The following is a 22,810-nucleotide window of genomic DNA, read 5'->3' as shown; positions in this document are numbered from 1 at the left end:
GGTTTATCTTTGCCACCCACTCTCCCGTGGAAGTGCGTGCCTATAAGTGCGCCTATGCACGCGTGCAATCGATCTAACATCTTGCACTAACATCTTAAAAACTTTAGTTCAAATATCAACAGTCCGCCGCTTATATCCTTTTCTCTACTCCAGAGGGTGTAAGTCAGCCTCCGATTACCTAAATCTCCCCAACGCCTGGGCAGCGACCCTCCCCTCTCCCTGCAGAGCCTCAGTCCCCGCCGCGCGGTCCAGCCGGATCCAGTAAAATGTTCCTGCCTCTTTAAGAGAATGAACAGTCGGCCGGCGTTGCCTGGCAGCGCCTTGGCGGTCGCCAGGCAACGTCAACAAACGACTCAGCCGCCGTCTCCGTGCTCACCGCCCCCCCGCCCGCGCAGACGCGGTGACGCGACGGGCTGTGGAACGCCGTCGCTTAGCAACGTGAAGGCTGTTTGTCCCGGGCCTGGCCGCGCGGCCGCACAGGGTACACCCAGGACCGGCCCGGGCGGACAGACGAGCCGTCCGGGAGCCTGGTGTGGGGGGGCGCTGCGGTGATGGAGCGGGGGAGAACCAGGCCCCCAAATTGCCGGTTTCCCTTTAGACAGCCGCCGTCTGCTTGTCACCCGCTCCTCCTGTCTGACCTAGGACCGCCTCCGCTGGGTATCTGTCCGTCTGCGCCCCCTCCTCCCCGGCATGTCTGTCTGTCCAGCATCTCCTGTGCGGTGGCTGTCTCACATTCCCCCAAATGATAACAACTAAAATAGATCCAAGCACACTTTTCTGGCCTGCTTTTGCCTCAGACTCCCGGGTTCCTGGGTGGGCTGTTGAGTTTGGGGTCCCAACCAGTGGAGACTGGCAGGACACACACACACACCCGGAGCCACAGCGCTAGAGCTCCCTCCCGCTCCTTTCCCTGCTCCCCTCGGGGTTTCTTGCCTGTCTTCCTCGAAGCTCTTTTCGTCAGACAGGCAGCCCAAAGTCCTTCCATCCTGTGTCCGGGAAGCTGTCCACAGCTGGGAGGTTTTAATAACTCATCCCCAACACACACCCCCGACACCCCCCAACCAGTAGCTTCATGTGACCAGGGCTGGGGCAAATCTCCAAGCAGAGAAAAAAAAACTGGGTGTTTGACTGTGAATGGTTTTGACTGTAGGTGAGTGATTCTGTCCGTGACAGTGTCTATCTGGGGTTTCCGGTGGGAGAGCATGCTTATGAGGGCTTCCTTCGTGTGTGTGAGAGCAACTGACGGACTCAGTGAGTGGTTTCCCCAGTTTGCACTTGTGTAACTGGATGTACTGGAGAAGGAAATGGCAATCCACTTCAATATTCTTGCCTGGGAACCCCATAGACAGAGGAGCTTCGTGGGCTATACAGTTCATGGGGTTGCAAGAGTTGGATATGACTTAGCGACTACACCACCACCACCAACTGGATGTATGGGTATCTGAACCCTGCTGACTGTGTGTTTGGGTGTGTGTACTTGAGTCTTTTTGTGTGATTGTACGTGAAATATGACTGTTTAAGTACCTATATACACAGTACTTACAGATACATACATTTGGATGTGTACAGTCTTGCTCTTAGCTTGCCTTTCTGTGTGTGTGCATGTGTGTAGTTCTGGATCTCTGTGTGTGGTCATCTGTGTGCAACTGTGCCGGTGGCTGCGTTTGTCCGTCAGTTCTCTCTCAATTCTTTCCACAGAATTTGTAAATGAATCTGTGACTCATGTGTCCACGTTGAGTGCACATCTGTGTAACTGTGTGCATGGTTCTGTGTCTCCTGTGTGTGTCTTCCAGCTTTGTGGCTCTGGGTAAGCCATGTCCAGTTGCACAGCTCTAATTTTCAGCACCACCACACTGGGAAACATAGCTGGATTTCAGTCAGTATTTGTGGACTTGAACCGTATTAGCATTAAGACCTCTATGGACCGCAGTTTTCTCATCTGTAAAATGGGAATAATAATTGCCGGCACTCATGGGACTGTCGTGGGGAGTAAATGAGTTCCTACAGAGAACGTTTAGAAAGTGCTCAGCACAGAATAAACTTTTACAAAATACCACACTTGACTGTCAGCAGTATTGTTACTTCCTCTCTGTGTGTGCCCTGTAAGCATGTGTCCAGAACATGAGTTATATAGGCTCAGGGGTTAGCTGTGTGGTTTAGCGTCAGTTCCCTTCCTATAAAATGGGCATGACAACAGGCCTCCTCCACGGGTGGCTGTGACCAGATGAAGGTGTGTCTCTAAGTCTTGACCCTGGTATAAGGACCTAAGGAGCCCTCGGTGTCTGCTAGGCCGATCATGATCATCACTGTGAAGCTCAGGTTCTGGGGAAGCCAGTGGAAGGTAAGAGTTTGAGGCTGGGGAGAACAGAGGCTTAAATCATTCATTGGGACAGGGAACGAGGAAAGTCCAAGAGGGAAGGAGAGGCACCTGCTGCGGCAGGCTGGCTGAAGGTCAGAGTCCTGAAAGGACTTCCTCCCAGGGACTGTTTGGGAGCCAAGGATTAAAAGGAACTCGAACTGTTTGGACAGCTGCCTGGAGGAACAGAAACTAACCTGAGTCTTGCAGCCTGGTGGGATCTGGGGAGAGGGGATAACAATAGCAATAATAATATTATACAACTTGCAGGCTCTGATGGGGCACTGTGAGGAATTTCTGTCTTATTCTCAGTTCTATCCCCAGCGTCTGGAGAGCCTGACACAGGAGAGGTGCTGAGAACATGTGTTTGAATGGCTGGTTGAATGAATAAGTTAATGAATGAATTCCATCCCATAACAATCTGTGAGTCCTGATCTCCAGGGGAGGTGGGGAGGTCCCGGTGGGCTGCTGGGGCTGGCCTGGGGTCTGAGCCTCTGGAATCTGCCTCCTGCCGGTCCCCTAGTCCGCTGTTCCCACAGCTCAGGGGTGTGGAGGGCGTGGAGGGGGCCGGGAAGGGAGTGTCAGGCTGCCTGCCGGCCGCCAGCCCTGGAGAGCTGCCCAGAGTGTCTGCAGGAGGGAGAGGGTAGCTCTGGGCCTGAGTCACACTCAGAGAAACCCCGGACGCATACCTGGCCGCTGACATCAGACCAGGGCACCCCCGGCGACCCAGACAAGCCGACTGAATCACAGGCGGAATTCAGCCACCCCGGGTGCGGGCACGTGGCCCACTGTGACACCCCCCCCCCCATGACACCCCCGCGTGGCTGTCTGGCTGTGGGGGCCAGGCAGGCCACATTCAGGTCAGTGAGGGGGCACAGGCCTGAGTCAGGGATGGGGCAGGTCCAGCCTGAGACCACCCAGTCCAGCCACAGGCATCCTCAAGGTGCAAGAAGGGGAGGCGGGGGAGGGGGTCAGCCGGTGGGGAGGCCCCTGGGCCGTAAAGAGGAAACCCGCAGCGGGTATGACTGGGAGGCTGTGGGTTGTGGCTAGCAGTTAGATGACCTGCTAGGGGTGGGATGGGGTCTGGGTGTTTGCGCAGAGAACAATGGAATCACCCTACGTGTGCTCAGGCACGCACGCATGCACGCACGCAAGCACACACACACCCCAAAGTGGGGAGGCCCTGCCTCCCCCACCCACTACCCCAGAGCCCCATTACCAGTGTCGGAACCAGTCTTCACTTCACACAAACCTGCAGGTTGGGCAAGTTCCCTACGGACTCTTGGCCTCAGTTTCCTGATCCATTGAATGGGGCTAATAATAATCACTGCCATTGCAGCTTACACTTACAGGGAACATATTTTCTGCCAGGCACTGTTCTGGGCATTTTTACATACAAACTCATTTATTCCTCAAAACGCTAGGAGGGAGGTGCTGTTATTATCTCCACTTTACATATGAGGAAACTGAGATCAGAGAAGTTGCTTGCCCAGAGTCACACAACTAGTGCCCTCCTTATAGTGTATCAGAAGACTTAAGAAAATACAGCGGATCTGTATGGAGCAACTGGCACATGGTTAGTTTTCTCAAGTGACTGCCAGCTATTATTACTACTACTACTATTTTCATTCAAAGTGCAGCTGGAAAGGTCTCCAAAACTGTTATCCTTACCACCTTGGTCCGGTCCTTCCTTTTAGCTTCCTGCAGGCTCTCCTGCTTCCTCTCTTTGGTCTTGGATGTCTATAGTAGGGAGAGAGTGCTTTCACAGACTCCCTCCTTATCTAAATCTTTTCAGGATTTGACAGTAGTTGCCCAGACCCACCTCCACCAGGAAGTCCTCCTGACTTGCTCAGGCCTCCCTAAGCACTCCCATCCCCCCAATGCCTAGAGCAGTTATAGCCAGTGAAACACCATCACACTGTGTGGGTCTGAGTTGGGATGGGTGAGAGGTTGGCTCCCACAGTGACGGGGTTCGCAGGGCCTCTGGACCAGGGCCTGACACAAGTCAGCATCTGAAAGTAGCCTCTGCTTAGCAGTGTCTGCATGCCCTCACACGTGAAACTGCGTGTGTGTAGCTGTGAGCATGCGTGGGAAAGAGGGTACACAGAAATGGGATCTGAGTGTGTGATGCTGTATCCCTGTGTGCCTTGTTCTGTAGGTTTGTATGCAACTCTGAGCAAGACTGTGAAGCTTCCTTGTGTCCGACTGACTTGGAGGCGGGAATCTCCACACAAATGTGGGTAGCTAAGAAATGCTGCCAGTCTATAGCCCTGGGGCCTCTCCGTGGCAGTGGGGGTGCCTAGCTCTGCCAGTTTGTGTGTGTAGAGTTGTGGCCTGTCAGTATCTGTTGTCTACACATTTCTGCAGTGTGTGTGCATGAGAGTGTGTGTTAAGCTCTGTGTGTGATTGTGTGTTCGTTTAGTTCTTTGTGTGCATGCACATTTGTGTTGTCTGCCTGTGTGTCTGTCTTTTTGTCTCCACAGTTTGGATTCTGTAAACCAAGCCTCCTCCTTCCCACCCCTGACGAATGTGTCCACCTCAACCCTGGGAAGACCCAGGGTCACCAGCTCAGCTGGGAAAAGGCAGGGAGGACAGACAGGCGACTGTTTATCAACACTGAGAGCCAAGTCCCTACACCCGTGTACAGCCGTGCTGCCTGTCAGTTAGTCTATAGCATCTTCCCCCTTCAATCCATGAAATGGCAAAGGAACAGATATGTTTCTGTCCAAGGCAGTCTGTCAGAGTTGATAACTGAGTAAGTGAGTGGAAGATGAAGAATCATTTAATCAACAAATATTTACTGAGCACCTGCTGAGTACCTGGCACTGTGCTGGGGAGGTGGCTGTGACTTGGACAACCTCGACTCAGGTCTGAATAATAATACACCCCAATGAAGAAGAGCAGATTGTCCCCAGAGAGTGATGAACCCAGACAGGCATAGAGGGGAGGGGGGCTCTCTAAGGGAAGGGTGCTAACCCAGGGAGGGCTTCCTGGAGGAGGGAACAGAGGAGCTGAGACCTGGAGGAAGAGAGTATGAGCTAGAGGGAGGAAAAGGGAGCATGCTCCAGGCAAAGGGAAGAGCACATGCAAAGATCTGAAGACCAGGGAGACAGACCACACGAAGAAGAGGAGGAGGAGGCGAGACTGGGGTGGTCGGCCCCAGCCAGGTCATGCCAGACTTTGTGGGCTGTGGTGAGTGAGGAGTTTGAATGCAGGATGCAGGGGTACTAAGGGCAAGCTAAGAGTCCCAAGTCTGGACTGCTCTGCTTCCCTGAAACTCCACAGACACCGCCTCCAGGAGGCCTCCAGGATTGCTCAATGGAGAGTGGGCCCAGCCAGCCAGTAACACTCACTACTTAACCCTGGGCCCGGAGGACCCAGCAGTTACTAACCAGCTCAGCTCTACCCTCTTGGAGGTCGCAGTCGCCGCAGTAGAACCTACACCCACACATGTGCACCCTCTCCACTCAGCATCAGAAACTCTCACAGACCTGTCTTTTGGAGCCAGAGCCTTGGAATCACACAGGGGCTGCCTGGAAACACAAAAGACTACATCAGACATGCATTGTAACCAGATTCCCTAGCTGGTTTGATTTCACAGAAACAGCTGAAAAACCCTGTTCTCAGGTTTAACGTCCCTGTGCCTCAGTTTCCTTCTCTGTACAATGGGGATAACATCAGAACTTACTTATGGGGCTGATGTAGTGTGAGGATTAACTGAGAGAATTCATGTGAGCAGAGCTAAGTGTTTACTTCCCGTATCTTCCTCCTCTTTTTTTTTTTTTTTATAATTTCATTCATGTATTTTGGGCTGTGCTGGGTCTTCTGTGCAGGCTTTCTCTAGCTGTGGGAGTGGGGGCTACTCTTTGTTGCGGTGCTTGGCCTTCTCACTTGCGGCAGGGTCTCTTGTTGCAGAGCACTGGCTCTAGGTGTGTGGGCTCAACAGCTGCGGTCCCCCAGCTCTAGAGCACAGGCTCAACAGTTGTGGCACAGGGCCTCAGTTGCTCCACAGCAAGTGGGATCTTCCCAGACCAGGGATCAAACCCATGTCTCCTGCATTGGCAGGCAGATGCTTCACCACCGAGCCACCAGGAAGCCTCTCCTTGTCATTTTCACTATTAAATTTCAGAGCCGGAAAGGACTTTGAGAGCCCATGGCCATCCAACCTTCTTGCCCTATGGGTGGGGATTCTGAGGAACACAGTAGCAAGGGTTTTGCCAAAGGAAGAATGAAAGAATGAGGGCTCCCTTTGGCAGAACTGGGCCTCCCGGGCTGTTTACAGGATGCTCTGAGCAAACGCAGCTGTCACTGCTTCCCCACCCCCAACAGGAACAGGAGGCTCAGGGTCCCCCTGCTCCCCATCACCTGCAGAGCCCAAGCTCTTGGGAGCCAGAGCAGGGGTCCTGCCCTCTCCCCTACACTCAAGTCCTCCTCCTCCTGGAAGCTCCCTGGAATTGAGCCTCATGGAGGAAGACTTGCCTTGCCCCTGCCATGTTGCGAGGGCAAGGTATGCATGTCTGCGTGTATGCTCGAGTGAGACTGTGTGAATGTGAGGGTGTGTGTGTATGTGTGTGTGTGTGTGGTATGTCTTCAAGGCCAATTTTTCCCTTAGGTGCAGAGGGCATGGTACTAGGACCTATGATAACTTTAGGGGCCCATATAAGTGTTTAATTGCTTTTCTTTGGTTGGCCAAAAAGTTCATTCGGGGTTTTCCGTAACATCTCCTGGAAAAACCCAAACAAACTTTTTGGCAAACCCAATAAAATCCAAGAAGAACTGAACTTCTAGGTTAAGTGAAGTGTTTTAATATTCAGTATTTGTCTTTATATCAATGCAGTCATGAAAAAATACTTTTAAAGATGTCTTTATGGAGAAAGAGGCCCACAAAGGCAAAAGTACTCAGGACTCATGAAAACTGCAACGTGATCTGGCGTGTCTGGTGGCTTTGTTTTATTTTTTATCATTATTTATTTTTTAAATGAATTAATTTTTTTTTTTTGGTAGCACAGCATGTGTGATCTTAGTTTCCTGACCAGGAACTGAACCCATGTACCTTGCCTTGAAAGTGCAGGGTCTTAACTACTGGACTGCCAGGCAAGTCCTAGGGTGGCTTTGTTTTAAAAACAAAACAAGCCCCTCCATTGTGCCAGGCATGTTCCAAGATATTCACTTCACATAATCCTCTCACCAGCGTCATAAGCTGGGCACTATTTCTCCTCTTTTCCAAGGACAGAAAACAGGCTCCAGACTTCACCAGCTCAAGTTCATCCAACTACTAAGTGGTGGGGTCAGAATGTAAGCCCAAGGCGCCTAGTTTCTGGGTCTGCCTGTGGGCAAGGGGGCGGGGGGAGGAGGGTCGTAAATGCCCAGTGCCTGCATGAGTGTCACCATCTGCCTGTGAATATGTCAATGTACATAACTCATTTAATAATAATTAAAAGCAGGGGCTACATTCTTATCCTAGCTCTGCCACTAATTTGCTGTGTGACTCTAGACAAGTGACTTCACCTCTCTGGGCCTCTATTTCCTTGCCTGTGAAATGATAGTTCCTACCTCATAGGAGTGTTGTGAGAATTAAATAAATTAATACAAGTGCTCAGAAGAATTAACACACAATTGTCATTGTGTGTAAAGAGCAACCACAAGTATCTATAGTGAGGATGTGCCTGTCATATGTGTTGGTAACCATGTGAAGGTGTGTTTCTATGTGCGGGGTGTGTGTGTGTGTGTGTGAAACCTGAATGCCCAACTATGCCCCTTTGAGGATATGCCAGCAGCTGTGTGGTCATATGGGCCACCTCGGTTGGGGTATGAAGGTCTCTGGGCAGCGAGGGTAGGCATTTATGTGTCTCCTTTATCCCGTGGGAGAGGAGATGAGGGGCTTGGACAGAACAGGAATGAGGGGTCACTCCCTGTCTGATGCTGGAGCCGAGTCACTGCCTGCTGGTGGCTGCTGTGTCATCTCCTAGTCCCCTCCCTACTCCCAGACTGGTGGCAGACAGAGGGGGCGTTGGCGAACGAGGTGTTTGAGGCTGTGCTTTTTTCTCAACCTCCCTGTATTGAGCCCATGTCCCTTCAGCCTTCCCCATCTCCCTCCCTCCTCCCCACTTTGGGGACAGGGAATCAAAAGTCTTCTGGGAATGAGGAAAGACCTAACCCCTCCAACTTGGCTTCATACCTAATGTGTGACCAGGAGCCAGCCCTCCCTCTCTCTGGGCCTGTGGGATTCAACAGTTTTAAGGTGCTTCTTCCTCTGTGCCCTGGCTGAGCCAGGCTCCAACCTGGGAGGGAAATGCCAGGAACTCGGGTTTATGAAGCACCTGGTAAGAGCCTTACCAATGGGTGCTAAAGAGTTAGAGGCTGCGGGGTCTGAAATACCCTAATTAGACTCTTGAACCACATTTCCTAACTGGATAGCCAGGTAAGCAGCTTGCTCCCACCCACGCCCCGCCCCCGCCGTGGCCCCCCAGCCCGACCTGGAACCTGGGTTATAATAGTGTATGCTGTGAGCAGACAGGGACAGGTTTGCAAGGCGTATCACTCCCCACCAATGGAAGCTGTTATTTAAATAATCCCAACACCCAGGTTCTTCAGGGAGTTTCACTGAAACAGGCAGCTCTCGGAAGTCAGGAAGAGAACGAGAATTCTGGGTTTGAATTTCTTGAGATGAGATCTTGGGCAAGTCGCGATCTATCCTTTTCCTCTTTTATAAAATGAAGATTTTCCTCCCTTAAACTTCTGAAGCTGTACAAGGATTGAAAACCTTGTATTGAAAGGCTTAGTACAAGAGCCAGTATCTGGTAAATGCTAAATACTTGGCATCTATTATTATTATATCATTATTATTACTATCATTTATTTCCCACCCCACCCCGCACCGCCGTCACACATATTTCTGACTACGGATAGGATTATAAAGCAGAAAGGGGAGCACCAGCAGCAGCAGGGACACTTCACCCCAAGTTTCATTCCCCTTCTCCCCCAAACCCGCGTACCTCCCAAACGCCGCACCTCTGGGGGCAGCAGGGTCCAAGATACACACTCTTTGTCCATCCGGGAAAAGTGAAGCTGAAGTTCAGAGAGAAAAAAAATATATATATATTTTTTCAAGATTGCACAACTATTCAGGGCAGAAGCTTGTACGAGCCTAGGGACTCCACCCTCACCTCCACTTTCACCGGGAGCATCAGAGTCCCACCCACCCGTCTTGGGACTCAGTTTCCCCGCCTATGTGACTACAACCACAGAGCCAGAGTCTCCTTTTGGAGATTGACCTTCCTCTCGAGAGAGGGCGCTGCACCATCAGGGGAAATGGGAGGGGGGGCCAGAGTGATATGGACCCCCCAGTTGGGGTCTCCCGCCTGGATCCTTTGCCGGGTCAGTCTAATAACCTATTAATACCAGCCCTCCCCCGTCCCCCGGGCGGCGCCTGGACTGCGCAGGCGCGGGCGGGTTCCGCAGGCGCGCCGGGTGAGCGCGCGAGCGAGCGAGCGAGCGAGGGATTCCCTCTGACGTAATTGCTAGGATACCAAACAAACACAGCCGCGCCGGCCGAGCTCCTTATATGGCTAATTGCGTCACAGGAACTCCGGGGAGACCGGCCGGGATCCCCTCCCGCCGAGTGCTCTAGAATGCAGCCCCCAAGACCCCCAAGGCCACGAAGGTGATGCAGATGATCAGATCGAGGCTAAGACAGACCTCTTGCCGGACGGTGCGGGGCTGGGTTCACAAGGGCCGGAGATATCGAGAAGTTTGCCGAGTGAGGGACGGGTGACGTCAACAAGGGGGCCGGGCCCCGGGCATATAAATACAGGCTGGCGGCTCCGAGCTTCATTCATAAGACTGAGATCTACGGTCAAGGCTGGGACACGCGGAGCTGGAACTTGATTGTTGTGGTTCTTCTTCTTGGGGGCTGTGAAATTCGGTTTATTTTCTTCCGGAAAGTTTTTGGAAGGATTCTTCTAGATAATTCTACATTTTATTTCGGAGGATCGACTTTTTTTTCGTCTTCTTTACTACTCCCTCCTCCCCCGTGGGACCCGCCGGACGCGTGGAGGTGATCGCACCCGAAGCAGATTCTGTACAGCAGGACAGAGCTTTCCGCCTCTGGGGGAGCGATCCCCCCTCGCCCCCGGGTCCTACGGAGCCTAGACTATCAGGAGGCACAGCGGCATCTTGTGGGGGCCTGGGCACCGCAAAGGAATTACACGGAAACTTTACCATTGTTGGAGCGGGACGGTGCCCCCACCCTGAGTTTCCCCGAACAGCGTACTTTGGGGACGCGCTCGGCTCACCCCGGACTCGCATCTTTCTTCCCCCACCCGGCCATAGCCTTGGCTTCCCGGCGACCTCAGCGTGGTCACAGGGGCCCCCCTGTGCCCAGGGAAATGTTTCAAGCTTTCCCTGGAGACTACGACTCCGGCTCCCGGTGCAGCTCCTCACCCTCCGCCGAGTCTCAGTATCTGTCCTCGGTGGACTCCTTCGGCAGTCCACCCACCGCCGCCGCCTCCCAGGTAAGTTCTAGAGGGCTGGGGTACTGCTTTGTATTTATAAATTTTTAAAATTCAAGGGTGGAGCGAGCAATCCCCTCACCCCAAATACAACGCGTCCAAATCTAGGATCTGACAGGGAGTAGGTTCACGGCGCACTTTGCAAACTGCAGAGTCCGGACGTGCTTGCAATTGGTTGTGTGCGTGGAGCGCAGGGAGGGAACACAGAGGGGTGAGCTTTGCGGGTGGGGATAGCGCGCCGTTCAGTGCAACGTGCGTGAGGTAGCAGGGCTGAGAACTTTTAGCCGGTTCGGGAACTGCCCCCCACTCAAGTCACCAACCTGAAGCCAGAGAGGTTAGGCAGGTGAGGGAAATCCCGGAGAAGCTTCCAGTAGCCGCCTCTCTTTTTCCTTCTCCATCCTAGCGCCTACTCCGGCGCCGGGTCACCCTGGACCCAGCGGGAAGGCGGGCCTCGAACCCTCGGTGGCGCTGCCTCCGCCTCCTGCGCGGAGACGTAACGGGGGACCCGTGCGTAACGGCTGACGCGCTGGAACCCTCCGTCTGACGCGGGGCACGCACGGCGCGTGGCGCCCCCTTCGTCCGCCCCGCCCCTGACGTCCCGGGAGCGTTCTATTTTGGAACGCCGGGCCACGTTGCTAAGGGAGGGGGCAGCTCAGCGTCCCGATTGGCCGCCGCGGCACGAGCTGTGGCCAATCAACTTTCGCTTCCTATTTGTAGGGCGCAGTTTCCTTCCCACAGTTCGTCCCCGGAACCTGTGGTTCTCCGGCACTAGGGTCTCTTTCACGGGCCTCTAGAGGCACAGCGAGGGGATTCCTGTCGCCACAGGAGCGATCTTCTGCGACCCAATGAGTCCGCAAGGACCTGGCAGGGATCCTGTCCCTCCGCTCTCAGGGTCAGAGCGTGTCTGTGTGCCAGGGTTCCTTTGGGAGACGTAGTGACCGTCACCCACCTCTCCAGGCACACACAGACACGTTCTCACTCCCTCTGCTCCGGACGCCGGGTGCCTCCGGTGTGTCAGAAAATAGGACTAAAGCCGCTAGCCCTGGGGGATCCAGCCAGGTGGTCTCCAGGAGCCCCGCCCCCTCTGAGTTTCCGGGGCGCTGATTGGCCAGTGAGCCAGCCCATCCCTCACCACGCCCCCTGCGAGAGTAGTTGAGCCTTCCGAGCAGTTCTAGGATTACATTTTAGGGGTGGGGGGCGGGGGGGACATGAGCGCTGCTTGGGCTTGGGGTCTCAGGACCTACCCCACCCCGCCTCCGCGACAGTCTGAGGGAGCCTGGCTGCTCACTTGCTGTCCTTGTCTGCCCACCGTAACCTGTCGCTTGTCAGTTTCACTCTGGGGAGAGACAATTACTTGAAACGTTGTTCTAAACTCCTAGGCCCGTCCCCCAACACTCTTTTAACTGGGACCCCCCGCCCCTGCACGGGGGTCTCATGGACCCTCTAGTCCCTTATCCCTGCGCTCAGAGGGGTGTGTATATGTGTGTGAGTGTAGAGGAAGGCTTAGCCTAAGGCCTCTCCCTCTCCCTCCCCTTGCCTCTGGGGTGGGGGTGGGGTGTTGTGGCTGTGTGTGTGGCTGTGACTCCATCCCGGGGCTTCTGTCACCCGGCTGTGTCCAGCCTCCTCCCCACCCCCCACACCTAAGAGTCACCAACCCGGGGTGTGATTCACCACCCGCTGGAACCGTGCAACCTTTCCCCGAGGAAGAAGGAGGAGGTAGAAGCCAGTTGCACAGAAATCCTCATTAACCACTGCGTCACGGTGTAGTGGAAGGGTGGGTGTTGTGGCTTTTTGCCTGTGACACACACATCCACACCCGCTGGCCCTGTGCTCACTCACCGGGTCGGTGTGTGTATGTGTGTTGGGTGTGTGTGTGTCGGTGTCTCTGTTTGTGTGTCTACGCCTGTGTGTGTATGTGTCACCCCGTAGGAGTGCGCCGGTCTTGGGGAAATGCCCGGTTCCTTCGTGCCCACGGTCACCGCGATCACAACCAGCCAGGACCTCCAGTGGCTTGTGCAACCCACCCTCATCTCTTCCATGGCCCAGTCCCAGGGGCAGCCACTGGCCTCCCAGCCCCCGGCCGTCGACCCCTATGACATGCCAGGAACCAGTTACTCCACACCGGGCATGAGTGGCTACAGCAGTGGCGGAGCGAGTGGCAGTGGTGGGCCTTCCACCAGCGGAACCACTAGCGGACCTGGGCCTTCCCGCCCAGCTCGAGCCCGGCCTAGGAGACCCCGAGAGGAGACGGTGAGTAAGGGGCATCAGAGCTTGCTCTGGGGGCTGGGGGGGAGGAAAAGAGAGAGGCAGGAACTTTCCCACTCTTGGGGTGAGGGACCACCTGCAGCCTCAATGCTGCAGAAACCCTGTCCTCCTCCCTACAGTGAGGACTTGGTCCTTTTCTGACTCCTGGGGGTTCTTGACGAAGAGGAGGTTCAGGATGGAGGGGGAGGTACACACCGTGTCCCCAGATCTCACCATCTCTATTTCTCCTACTCAGCTCACCCCAGAGGAGGAGGAGAAGAGAAGGGTTCGCCGAGAACGAAACAAACTGGCAGCAGCGAAGTGTAGGAACCGGCGAAGGGAGCTGACTGACCGACTCCAGGCGGTGAGGGTGGTCCCTGGGATGGGGTGGGCTGAGGGAAGGCTGAAGGGGGGCTCTCTCCCTATCTTCTGCTGCCCACCACCACCTGTGCCTCTGTCCTGAACTGAGAGCAAGAAGTTCCACACGTGGAACTGGATATAGATGGGGTCAGCCAGCTCACACACACCGACCCTCACATACTCCTGGCCAGTCCATGTCCTGGTTGAAGACCCCCTCACGCCCCTGACCACTTGCCTGGCCTTCACTTTATCCTGAGGGGGACCTATGAGCGACCTTTAATAGAGGGATGCTTCAGTCATACCCCTTTTTTGGCCTTGAGCAAGTGATAACCCTTTTTGCCTCAGTTTTCCATCTCTTCAACTCCTCATTGAATCTCCCAGGTTCCTTCTAGCTTTAACATTCTGGAGAGTCTGAGAAACGAAATCCTTTAATCCTATGTCAATTCCCCCACCATCTGCCCCCGCCACCTGTAGTTCGATCTTGGGCTGGGGGCCTGTGCCAAGGTGCCCCTCTATTTTCATACCCTACCTCAGTCTGAGAGTTTTCTACTTTATGCTTGTAGGGTGACCTGCTCACCTAGGAGGAAATTAGGGAAATTGTCTACTTCCCTGAGCTACCTGGTCTCTTCCCTGGGAGGCAGAGGGGAAAGGGTAATGAGGAGAATAGGGGGCATGAAAAACAAGTAAGGATGGTTGGTCCATTCAACAACCCTCCGAGTGCCTCTTGCAACCAGAGACTTCCTGTGTGTACCTGGCCCTTTCCCAAACAGCCACTGGACAGATGGGGAAACTGAGGGTCCTAGAAGGCAAGACCCCTCCCCCAAGTCCCCTGGCACACCAGGCCTCCACTTCAGGGGGTCTTTCAATCGGGAGCCGCCTTCCAGCCATGGGCCTTAGCCGTCAGAGTAGGAGAACTGGTTTCAGCCATGACCCACCTTCTCCAGTCGCTCACGGCCTTTTCCTCCTTCCTTGCTCTCCTCCGTGCTCCACCGTGGCCATTGGGGACCTCAGGAGACAGATCAGCTAGAGGAAGAAAAGGCGGAGCTGGAGTCGGAGATCGCCGAGCTCCAAAAGGAGAAGGAACGTCTGGAGTTTGTGCTGGTGGCCCACAAACCGGGCTGCAAGATCCCCTACGAAGAGGGGCCCGGGGGGCCCGGGCCGGGCCCGCTGGCGGAGGTGAGAGATTTGCCGGGGTCAGCATCCACTAAGGAAGATGGTTTCAGCTGGCTGCTGCCGCCCCCGCCACCACCGCCCTTGCCCTTCCAGACCAGCCAAGACGCACCCCCCAACCTGACAGCTTCTCTCTTTACACACAGTGAAGTTCAAGTCCTCGGCGACCCCTTCCCCGTTGTTAACCCTTCGTACACTTCCTCGTTTGTCCTCACCTGCCCGGAGGTCTCCGCGTTCGCCGGCGCCCAACGCACCAGCGGCAGTGACCAGCCTTCCGACCCCCTGAACTCGCCCTCCCTTCTTGCTCTGTGAGCTTTAGACAAAACAAACAAACACACAGGGGAGAGAGATTTGGACGAGGAGGAACTGGAGGAGAGAGGGGAAGAGACAAAGCGGGCGTGTGGTTTCCCTGCTTCTCCTGTTTGACCCTCTGCTGCCGCTGCCATCGGACAGGAGGACTTCCTTGTGTTTTGTGCCGCCTCTTGTTTCTGCCGGCCCGGCGAGGCCAGAGAGCTGGTGACTTTGGGGGCACGGGGTGGGGAGGGGATGGACACCCCCCAGGCTGCCCAGTGCTGCCTGTGGGCCGTTTCACTTGGACCCAACCTCTGGGGATGGGGGGTGGGGGCGGGAGGGATGCCCACCTTTGGGCTGGAGGGAGCGGGGTGTTGGCAGTGGGCTGTGGGGTGGGCTGGAGTTCTCTCCAGAGAGGCCCAACAAGGAGATGCCACCAAGCCCCCAAAGTGTTTCTCCTACGCCCACCCTTCCAGGGGTGACTAGGCTGGTTCTCCCTGCCGCCCCCCACGACCTCAGCTTATTTATCCAACATTTCCACGGGCTTCGATCCTCCTCCGAATTGAGCCCCCCTTTAAAGGGAAGTTGATGCCCCCGCCTTTGTTAATCTTCCTTCCACCCAGACCTAGTCTGAAATGTGAACCTCCCTCCCTGACCGTCCAGCTGCTCCGTCCCGGCAAAACTGGCTCCGATTTTGAATTTCCCGCCTCCTAAGCCTCCCCCTACGTTCAGCCCCCAGCCCTCCTTTCTGATTACAGTATTATTCTCCCCCTGCCCGCCACCCACCTCCCACAGCCTCCCCTCCGGGCCTTCCTTGTTGGGCCTCTCTGATTCAGGCAGCAGGGGGCGTTGTGATGCCTGTCCTGCTGGAGTGTTTTATACTGTGAAACGAGTTGGCCGGATTGTGGGGGGAGCCGGGTGGGACAGAACCCCTCCGGAGGGATTGTGCCCCCCACTCCCCAAAGCCTTTCCGTGGTCTCCCCTCCCCTCATCTGCCTCCCTTCTCCCCTCAAAATGAGTTAGACTCGAGGGGGTGACAGAATCGAGAGGGGAGGACAGTTATCCATCCACGTGGCCTCTCTCCTCAGGACCCCCGTCTCCGCACCCAGACCAAGCCCTGGCCTTTTTCTTTAAGGCCTGTCACCCTATCCCAGCCTAGGACGCCAACTTCTCCCTTGCCTTGGCCTCCCACAACCTTTCTAGAAAGAGAGCAACGGGAGATTGCCAGGGGGCCCGACATTTTCCCGGAGAAGATTTAAAGGCTGAGGCTTTGACCCCCACCACCCCCTAATATTTTTGGACTGGCAAACTCCAAGGGGCTGGGTTCCCCAGGATCCCAGCTTCCCCTCGCCCAGCCCCAGCCCCAATTCTCGGTTTAGGTTCCCTAACTCTGCCTTTCCCTGTGTTTCCCCTCATGAGGATTGTATCATGAGGCCAATTGGTATTTTTTAATATCGGGTGGGTCACGCCGCCCTCTGTGCTGCATGGAGAACATTCCACTGCCCCGTCCTGCGGCTCCCGCCCTGAACCCAGACGCCCCCCCACCCACTTCCGTGGCTATTTATCCCTTTCTTGATTTCCGAAAGGCACTTATATCTATTATATATAAATAAATATATTATATATGAGTGTGTGTGCGCGCGTGTGAGTGTGTGAGCGCTTCTGCATCCTTGGCCTAGGTCACGTTGGCCCTCAAAGCCATGCCGTTGAATTGGAAACACTGCTTCTGGAAACTTCCAGGCTGCCTGTCTCCGGCTGCCTCTGTCTCTAGCTGTCTCTTTTCTGGCTGTCTCTGGTTGTTTTCTGGCCATCTCTGGTTCTCTCTTTCCTGAATCTCTCCCGCCTCTGTCTGTTCTCTGCCAGTTTTTACCTGACTCTTTCCACGTGACTGTCCCTGGTTCTCCAGCCGTCTTCTGACTCTGGGTTTGTTGGGGACCTGATATTTTATTTTTGTGAGTAAGCCTGAGGGATTATAGATTTTTGCAATCTGTATCTTTGAGAATTCTGGGTGCGAGTGTGAGGCTGTGAGCAGGGCCTGCCCCTGCAGATCACAATGTATTGAACCCCCAAACCCCCCACCCCACGCTGTATTTGTGATTCTTTTTGTATTTTGCACCTGACCCCCCGGGGGCTGGGGCTGGCTGGCACTGGGCCGCTACCCCCCTCCTCGTGGTTCTGCACTGTCGCCAATAAAAAACTCTTAAAAATGTATCCACCAAGCTTCAGGGTCTCCTTGCTCCTGACACCCATCATCTGCCTTCCTTTCAGCATGAGGGAGTGAGGTTAGATTGCTCCAGGACCACACACACACACATATATGCTGGAACTCTTACTAGTGAATCAGTCAACAGCAGGATGGAGGGAGGCTAGATAGTCAGGAGGACTTCCCACACACACAGGCTGTACCTCCTCCTTGAAGAAGTAATGAGGCAGAATATTAGCCATGAGGCGTCTGATACCAAAATACTAAAGGCTCAGGGAGGTTTCCAGGTGAGGGAAGAATTTATACTTGACCATGTAATGCTCTGGGGTTGGCCTGAGCAAAAGTGAGAGGTAGAAAAAAACTCGAACGGTTGAAGATCACTCAGGTACATTGGGAGTCCTCAGGGTTACATGAATCATAAAACTTGGATCACTTTACAGTGAAGATGAGTTTCCTTTTGCTTTTTCACATGATCACATCTTCTGAGTGAGGAACATATTGGGGACAACCTAAGACTGACTAAACCAAAGATATTGCCACTTTGTCCACAGATACACTGAGCCATCCCCGTTGCAAGATCCAAACCCACTCTCATTCGCATAGCAGCAAGCACTTTGAGAATTGAAGTACTGGTCCAGAGGTTAGGTGTCTTAGTAAATGACTAAGCAGGGGGATTTGTCATGATGGAATCCCTTAATTTATTAATTAGCTCAAAAATGTACTAACTTATTAATTTCGAACTATTACTTAGTTCAAAGTCGGACGCGACTGAGCAGACGCACACAATATTATGTGCCCAGGGCTGGGGACACTGCAGAGACTGAGACAGCCTCAAACTCCCCCTCCCAGGGTTCACAGTCAAGTGGGGGACACAGACCTGTTCCCAATCAGGGATGATGTAAATTGGGCAGAGTTAGGGGAGTCCATGGGATTTGGGGGGCCCCGTGGGGGCACCTAACCTGGTCTGGGAGTCAGGAAAGACTTCTGGGAAGAGAGGATCCCTAAACTGAGTCTTAGAGGATAAACAGAGGGCATAGAAGGAAATAGAAAAAACTGAGTCAAATGAAATAGTGCAAAGAGTTGACGGGGGAGGGCTTGGTACATTGAGAAAACTAGAGGTTCCCAGGGGCTAAAACAAAAGGTGTGAAGAGAGAGGTTGAGCAGGGACCAGATTCTGCAAGCTAAAATTCCAGACTAAGTTTAGATCTTCTCTTGAGAGTATTGGGGAGCTCTGGCAGGTTTTGGCCATAAGAAATTCAAGGACAGTTTTGTGCTTTAGGGAGACTCCTCTAGCTGCCAGGCTGAGGGTAATTGGGAAAGAGGTGGGGATGAGGCAGAGGACCAGGGAGGAGGCTAGGATGAGAACACTGAGGTGTGAGGGGGTGCCTGGAGCAGCACCAGGGCTGTGGGCTGGAGAGGAGGGGCAGGATTCAAAAGACTTCGAGGAGGCAAAACAGGCAGGGTTTGGTGAGTAGCTGGCTTAGGAAAGACAGCAGGGGGCAGTGGTAAATAGTATGGGCCAAGGGTGTGAGAGCCCTGGGGTTGGAGGCCTCCCAAAGGTGATCCTGAATAAAAGGCTTCATCTTTCTGAACCTCAGTTTTCTCAGCTGCAGAATGGGCTGAAGGGTATCAGTGAGCTTATACATGCCAGCGCTGAGCACAGAGTAACGGTGCAATTATTACCATCCTCATCCCTGTTATTACAGCCATCCTGTTTCCCTCTCTGGAATACTCTCCCCTTCTGCTGACTAATTCACTCCCATCCTTCAGGTATATGTTCAACCGTTACCCTGACACCCTACCTGAACTCAGGTCTCCTTATAAGATGTCCTCATAGGTTTCACTTTCCTGCATTGGAGAAGGAAATGGCAACCCACTCCAGTGTTCTTGCCTGGAGAATCCCAGGGACAGGAGAGCCTGGTGGGCTGCTGTCTATGGGGTCGCACAGAGTCGGACACGACTGAAGCGACTTAGCAGCAGCAGCAGCAGCAGCAGCAGCATAGGTTCTGTACCTGTCTTCCCAGTAGTGAACACTTTGATAGTTGTTAATTCAATGGGGAATTAATTAATGTTTAAAGTTTGTCTCCTCCACTGGCCACGAGGTCAGGGTCAGGGTTTTGTAGTCATCAGCGTGTCCCCAAGACCGCTCAGTGCAGGGCTGGGCATGGAGCAGTCACCCAGCAGATGCTTGTTGAATATGTGAATGAATAAATGATTAAAGGAATAAATATTCGACGGTTTTATAACTGCATGCGTGATTAAATACATGAGTGGGTAAATGACTGAACAAGTGAGTAAGCAAGTGAAGGGGAGGAATCTAGAATCACTTTCTAACTGTAAATTTCCTAGAACTGAGAGTATACACGAGTTTTTCTTCATCTTTTGGTGTTCTTTGGTTTTCCCCGGGGCGGGCAGGGGTGGGGTGTGTGAATGTATTCACAGGGAAAAACTTGAGCGACGAAAAACAAAGACTGCAGCGATATCTCCAGACGCGGGTCCGAGGTCCTCTGGGCCAACTCGCATTCTAATGTCCAGTTTGGAAGAAGAAAAAGAGAAACCACCTCGCCCGAAAGGTGGAATTGAACCACTCTGTCGCTAGACAGCTACAGGTTTGAAGCCTGCACCCCAGACCACTGAGGATCATCCGGGCAACATAAAAACTTACCCGTACAGCTATATAAAAGCCAGAAATTTCTACTTTTTTACAGTTATGGTGATATAGTTTGCGAGACTGTGAAACTGTCGATTTCAACATCTATAAACTCTACCAATATTATTACGACAGACATCCTCCCAAAATGCTGCGTTTGCCTCCTATGAATTGAATCACGTCTCTTTGGAAACTGTCTCATTTGCATAGCGCCGCGCATTCTGGGAAACGGTGGTACAGGACGTGGCCCCCTCGTGTCTAGCTGTTAAAGAGACTGAAGCCCCTTTTATCCAAGAGAGAAGTCCATTAATTTTTTTAAAACAAAAAAGATTCATAATTCGGGATTCAGAAGCTTCTTTCCTGAAAAATCTGAATTCAAGTGTGTCCGTTTCCGTTAAGAGTCTGATTTAGCCCAGCCGCGGAGACTCCGCCCTGGCGGCTGTAGGGCTGGTGCGACACCTGCTGTTCTTTTGTGGAACTTCAGCGATCTAAACCTTTGAAAAGTTTATGAGCGCCTCTCGGTTCAGTTCAGTCGCTCAGTCCTCTCCGCCTCTCGGTTCAGTTCAGTCGCTCAGTCCTCTCCGACCCCATGGACTGCAGCACGCCAGGCTTCCTTGTCCATCACCAGCTCCTGGAGCTTGCTCAAACTCATGTCCATCGAGTCGGTGATGCCATCCAACCATCTCATCCTCTGTCGTCCCCTTCTCTTCCCGTTTTCAATCTTTCCCAGCATCAGGGTCTTTTCCAATGAGCGCCTACAGAGTCCCAGACACAATCCTAGGTACTGGTGATGACAGAATTTCTGTCCCCATTGAGCTTAAACACTAGAGATCATCAGTTTTTGCATTTGCATTTTATGGCCGAGGAAAGTGAGCCATAGAAACGGATAGTACCCTACCCTATCCACACAGCCCATCCACGTGGGAAAATAGAAACTGTGCCATCGTAATTACTATTTAAAACAAACAAAAAAAAGTGATCCTTTTATAATCCAAGTCGGTGATCCTTTGACAACAATGTCATTCCCCGACATGAATCTTCCCGTGTCTCCCTTCTCAGCGGAAAAGTCAAATCTCTTACCACAGCTTTACGATCCTGACGATTAGCCTTTTGCACTTCTCTGACCCCATGTCCTCCTACTCCTCTCTCCTCATATACTTGGTTTCTGGCACACAGATCACTTGCTGCAGACACCAGGCATGCTCGCTTCCCAGGGCCATTGTATCTGTTGACTCCCTTGTCTGAGTCTCCTTTCCTCCATGTTTCCATGACTCACTGCCTCCCTTCACTCTGGCCTCTGCTTAAATATCACCACTTAATGAGGCCTTCCCTGACCACCCAGTTTAAAATAGCAAGCCTTGTCACTCTGTCCCCTTCTTCTGCTGGACTTCTCTCCATCACCCTGATCACCACCTACCCTTGTCTATGTCCATTTGCTTATTGTCTGGCTGCTCCCGCTAAAATAGCGACTCCATGAAACCATGGACTTTGTTTTGGTTCATTTCTGTGTCCCTGATAACTAAAGAGTGCTTGAGCACTTTCCAGATGCTGGCTAAACGTTTGTACAATGAATGCAAGAATATGGGGACTTCCCTGGTGGTCCAGTGGTTAAGGCTCTGTACTCCCATTACAAGGAGGCACAGGTTCCATCCCTAGGTGGGGAAATAAGATCTGCATGCTTCTGAGCCTCAGTTTCCCCGTCTGAAAAACAAGACTAGTGCAACTAGGGGGAATCATAACAAGCAGATGGATATAAAAGCCAGACATGGCACTGTGAGTGACTCAATTAAGACTGTTCCCATCACCAACCTGTTTCCTGCCTCCAGTGGGGGTGCCAAGGATGGGCTTGGGGGCTTTAGACATTCTTGGGTCCATAATCTCAACCAGTCCCTCTTCCTCCAGCTTTTGATAAAGACAAATGGACACTTCATCTTATGAAAAGTATCAATAAAAATATCTTTAGGAAATGTTGCTATTTTATTTGGAAGTTTAAAACATTGCCCCTAAAAAACAAAAACAAAACACTGCCCCTGCTTGCCAAATCCAGATGCAGGAAAAGCCCCTCAAGTACTCTTTCTTTTAAGCAGCAAGCTGCTGCTAGGCAACCCCTGTATACAAAATCTGATACCGTAACTACCACTCTTATTATTATGTATCTTGTAAAATGTGACATGCCTCACTAGAGGCAAGATTTTAAGTGATGCACAAGTAAACATTTTAAATGGTAATAGTTTTGCGTTTAACTGTTGTCTTCTATTGCTGGCAAGGGATACTGACTTCCTTAGTGGTGGAGTAACATTTCATTTTAAAAGATGTTTGCTTTATTTTTTAATAAACCAATTTAGGGAATTCCCTGGTGGTCCAGTGATTAGGACTCCGTGCTCTCACCGCCAAGGGCCCTTGCTTGATCCTTAGTCTGGGAGTTAAATTTTACAAGCAATGTGATATGGCAAAAAAGAACAAAATAGTTAACTAGCAGAACAGGTGGTATACAGATCATCAAAGTCCGAGGAACTGAGTGGGATGTAGGTAGCTTAGGGTGACAACTTTTCATTTGAGGAAAGGGAGGCTTCCTGCAGGTCACGTAGTCGAAAAGTAGAGAAGCTGATTCAAGTCCAATCTATTGGCTTGTTGTTGGTTTTTTTCCCCTATTTTTTTGGCCCTTCTGCACAGCGTGCGGGATCTTATTTCCCCCAGGAGGGATCGAACGCACTGCCCCCTCTGGGGAAGCGGAGCGTCTCAACCACTGGACCGCCAAGGAAGTCCCAAGGTCCCTGGGTCTTTAGAGTCGAGCTTCCTGCCTTCTCTTGCCCCGGTTTAGTTTTGGAAACCGAGGCCCAGAGGCCACAAGGCCCTGTGTTTATTCCCAAGGCATTTGGAATAGAGACGTGGGTGGATGAGAGACGTTTGAGAGAGTGAATAGGTGTGGCTTCACGACTGAATAGATGTGAGGGAGTAGGAGCCCCGGGCCAAATCTGGGTCTCCGGCTGGGCGACAACGTGGACAGGAGGGGGCTCCCGGACTTG

The 22,810-nt window shown here is 52.8% G+C and overlaps 1 protein-coding gene and 1 long non-coding RNA gene across 2 annotated transcripts; one reads left to right on the top strand and one right to left on the bottom strand.

Annotated features, from left to right (window-relative positions):
• Window positions 1-3,633: 3,633 nt before the first annotated feature.
• LOC113876341 lies at window positions 3,634-10,143 on the bottom strand. The gene is made up of 3 exons (XR_003506460.1): window positions 10,055-10,143; window positions 9,352-9,424; window positions 3,634-5,889 (listed from the first exon to the last, which is right to left on the bottom strand). It is a non-coding gene; the product is annotated as an uncharacterized LOC113876341 (long non-coding RNA).
• Window positions 10,144-10,194: 51 nt separating this feature from the next.
• Window positions 10,195-17,142, top strand: FOSB (FosB proto-oncogene, AP-1 transcription factor subunit). The gene is made up of 4 exons (XM_027515463.1): window positions 10,195-10,869; window positions 12,796-13,116; window positions 13,367-13,474; window positions 14,482-17,142. The coding sequence occupies exons 1-4, from the start codon at window positions 10,744-10,746 to the stop codon at window positions 14,950-14,952; spliced, it is 1,026 nt and encodes a 341-aa protein (XP_027371264.1). The 5' UTR covers window positions 10,195-10,743; the 3' UTR covers window positions 14,953-17,142.
• Window positions 17,143-22,810: the final 5,668 nt, after the last annotated feature.

Source organism: Bos indicus x Bos taurus, chromosome 18 (genome assembly GCF_003369695.1).
Source record: "Bos indicus x Bos taurus breed Angus x Brahman F1 hybrid chromosome 18, Bos_hybrid_MaternalHap_v2.0, whole genome shotgun sequence".
In the NCBI taxonomy this organism is placed as follows: domain Eukaryota; kingdom Metazoa; phylum Chordata; class Mammalia; order Artiodactyla; family Bovidae; genus Bos; species Bos indicus x Bos taurus.
Note: the sequence above shows the minus strand (reverse complement) of the source record. Positions and strands in the feature narration are given on the sequence as shown.

Bases quoted from the DNA above. Each gene is read 5' to 3' on its own strand.
- FOSB (XM_027515463.1), top strand. From the start codon at position 10,744: ATGTTTCAAGCTTTCCCTGGAGACTACGACTCCGGCTCCCGGTGCAGC. The intron at 10,870-12,795 runs GTAAGTTCTAGA...GTCACCCCGTAG, and splicing joins CCACCGCCGCCGCCTCCCAG to GAGTGCGCCGGTCTTGGGGA. The intron at 13,117-13,366 runs GTGAGTAAGGGG...TCTCCTACTCAG, and splicing joins GGAGACCCCGAGAGGAGACG to CTCACCCCAGAGGAGGAGGA.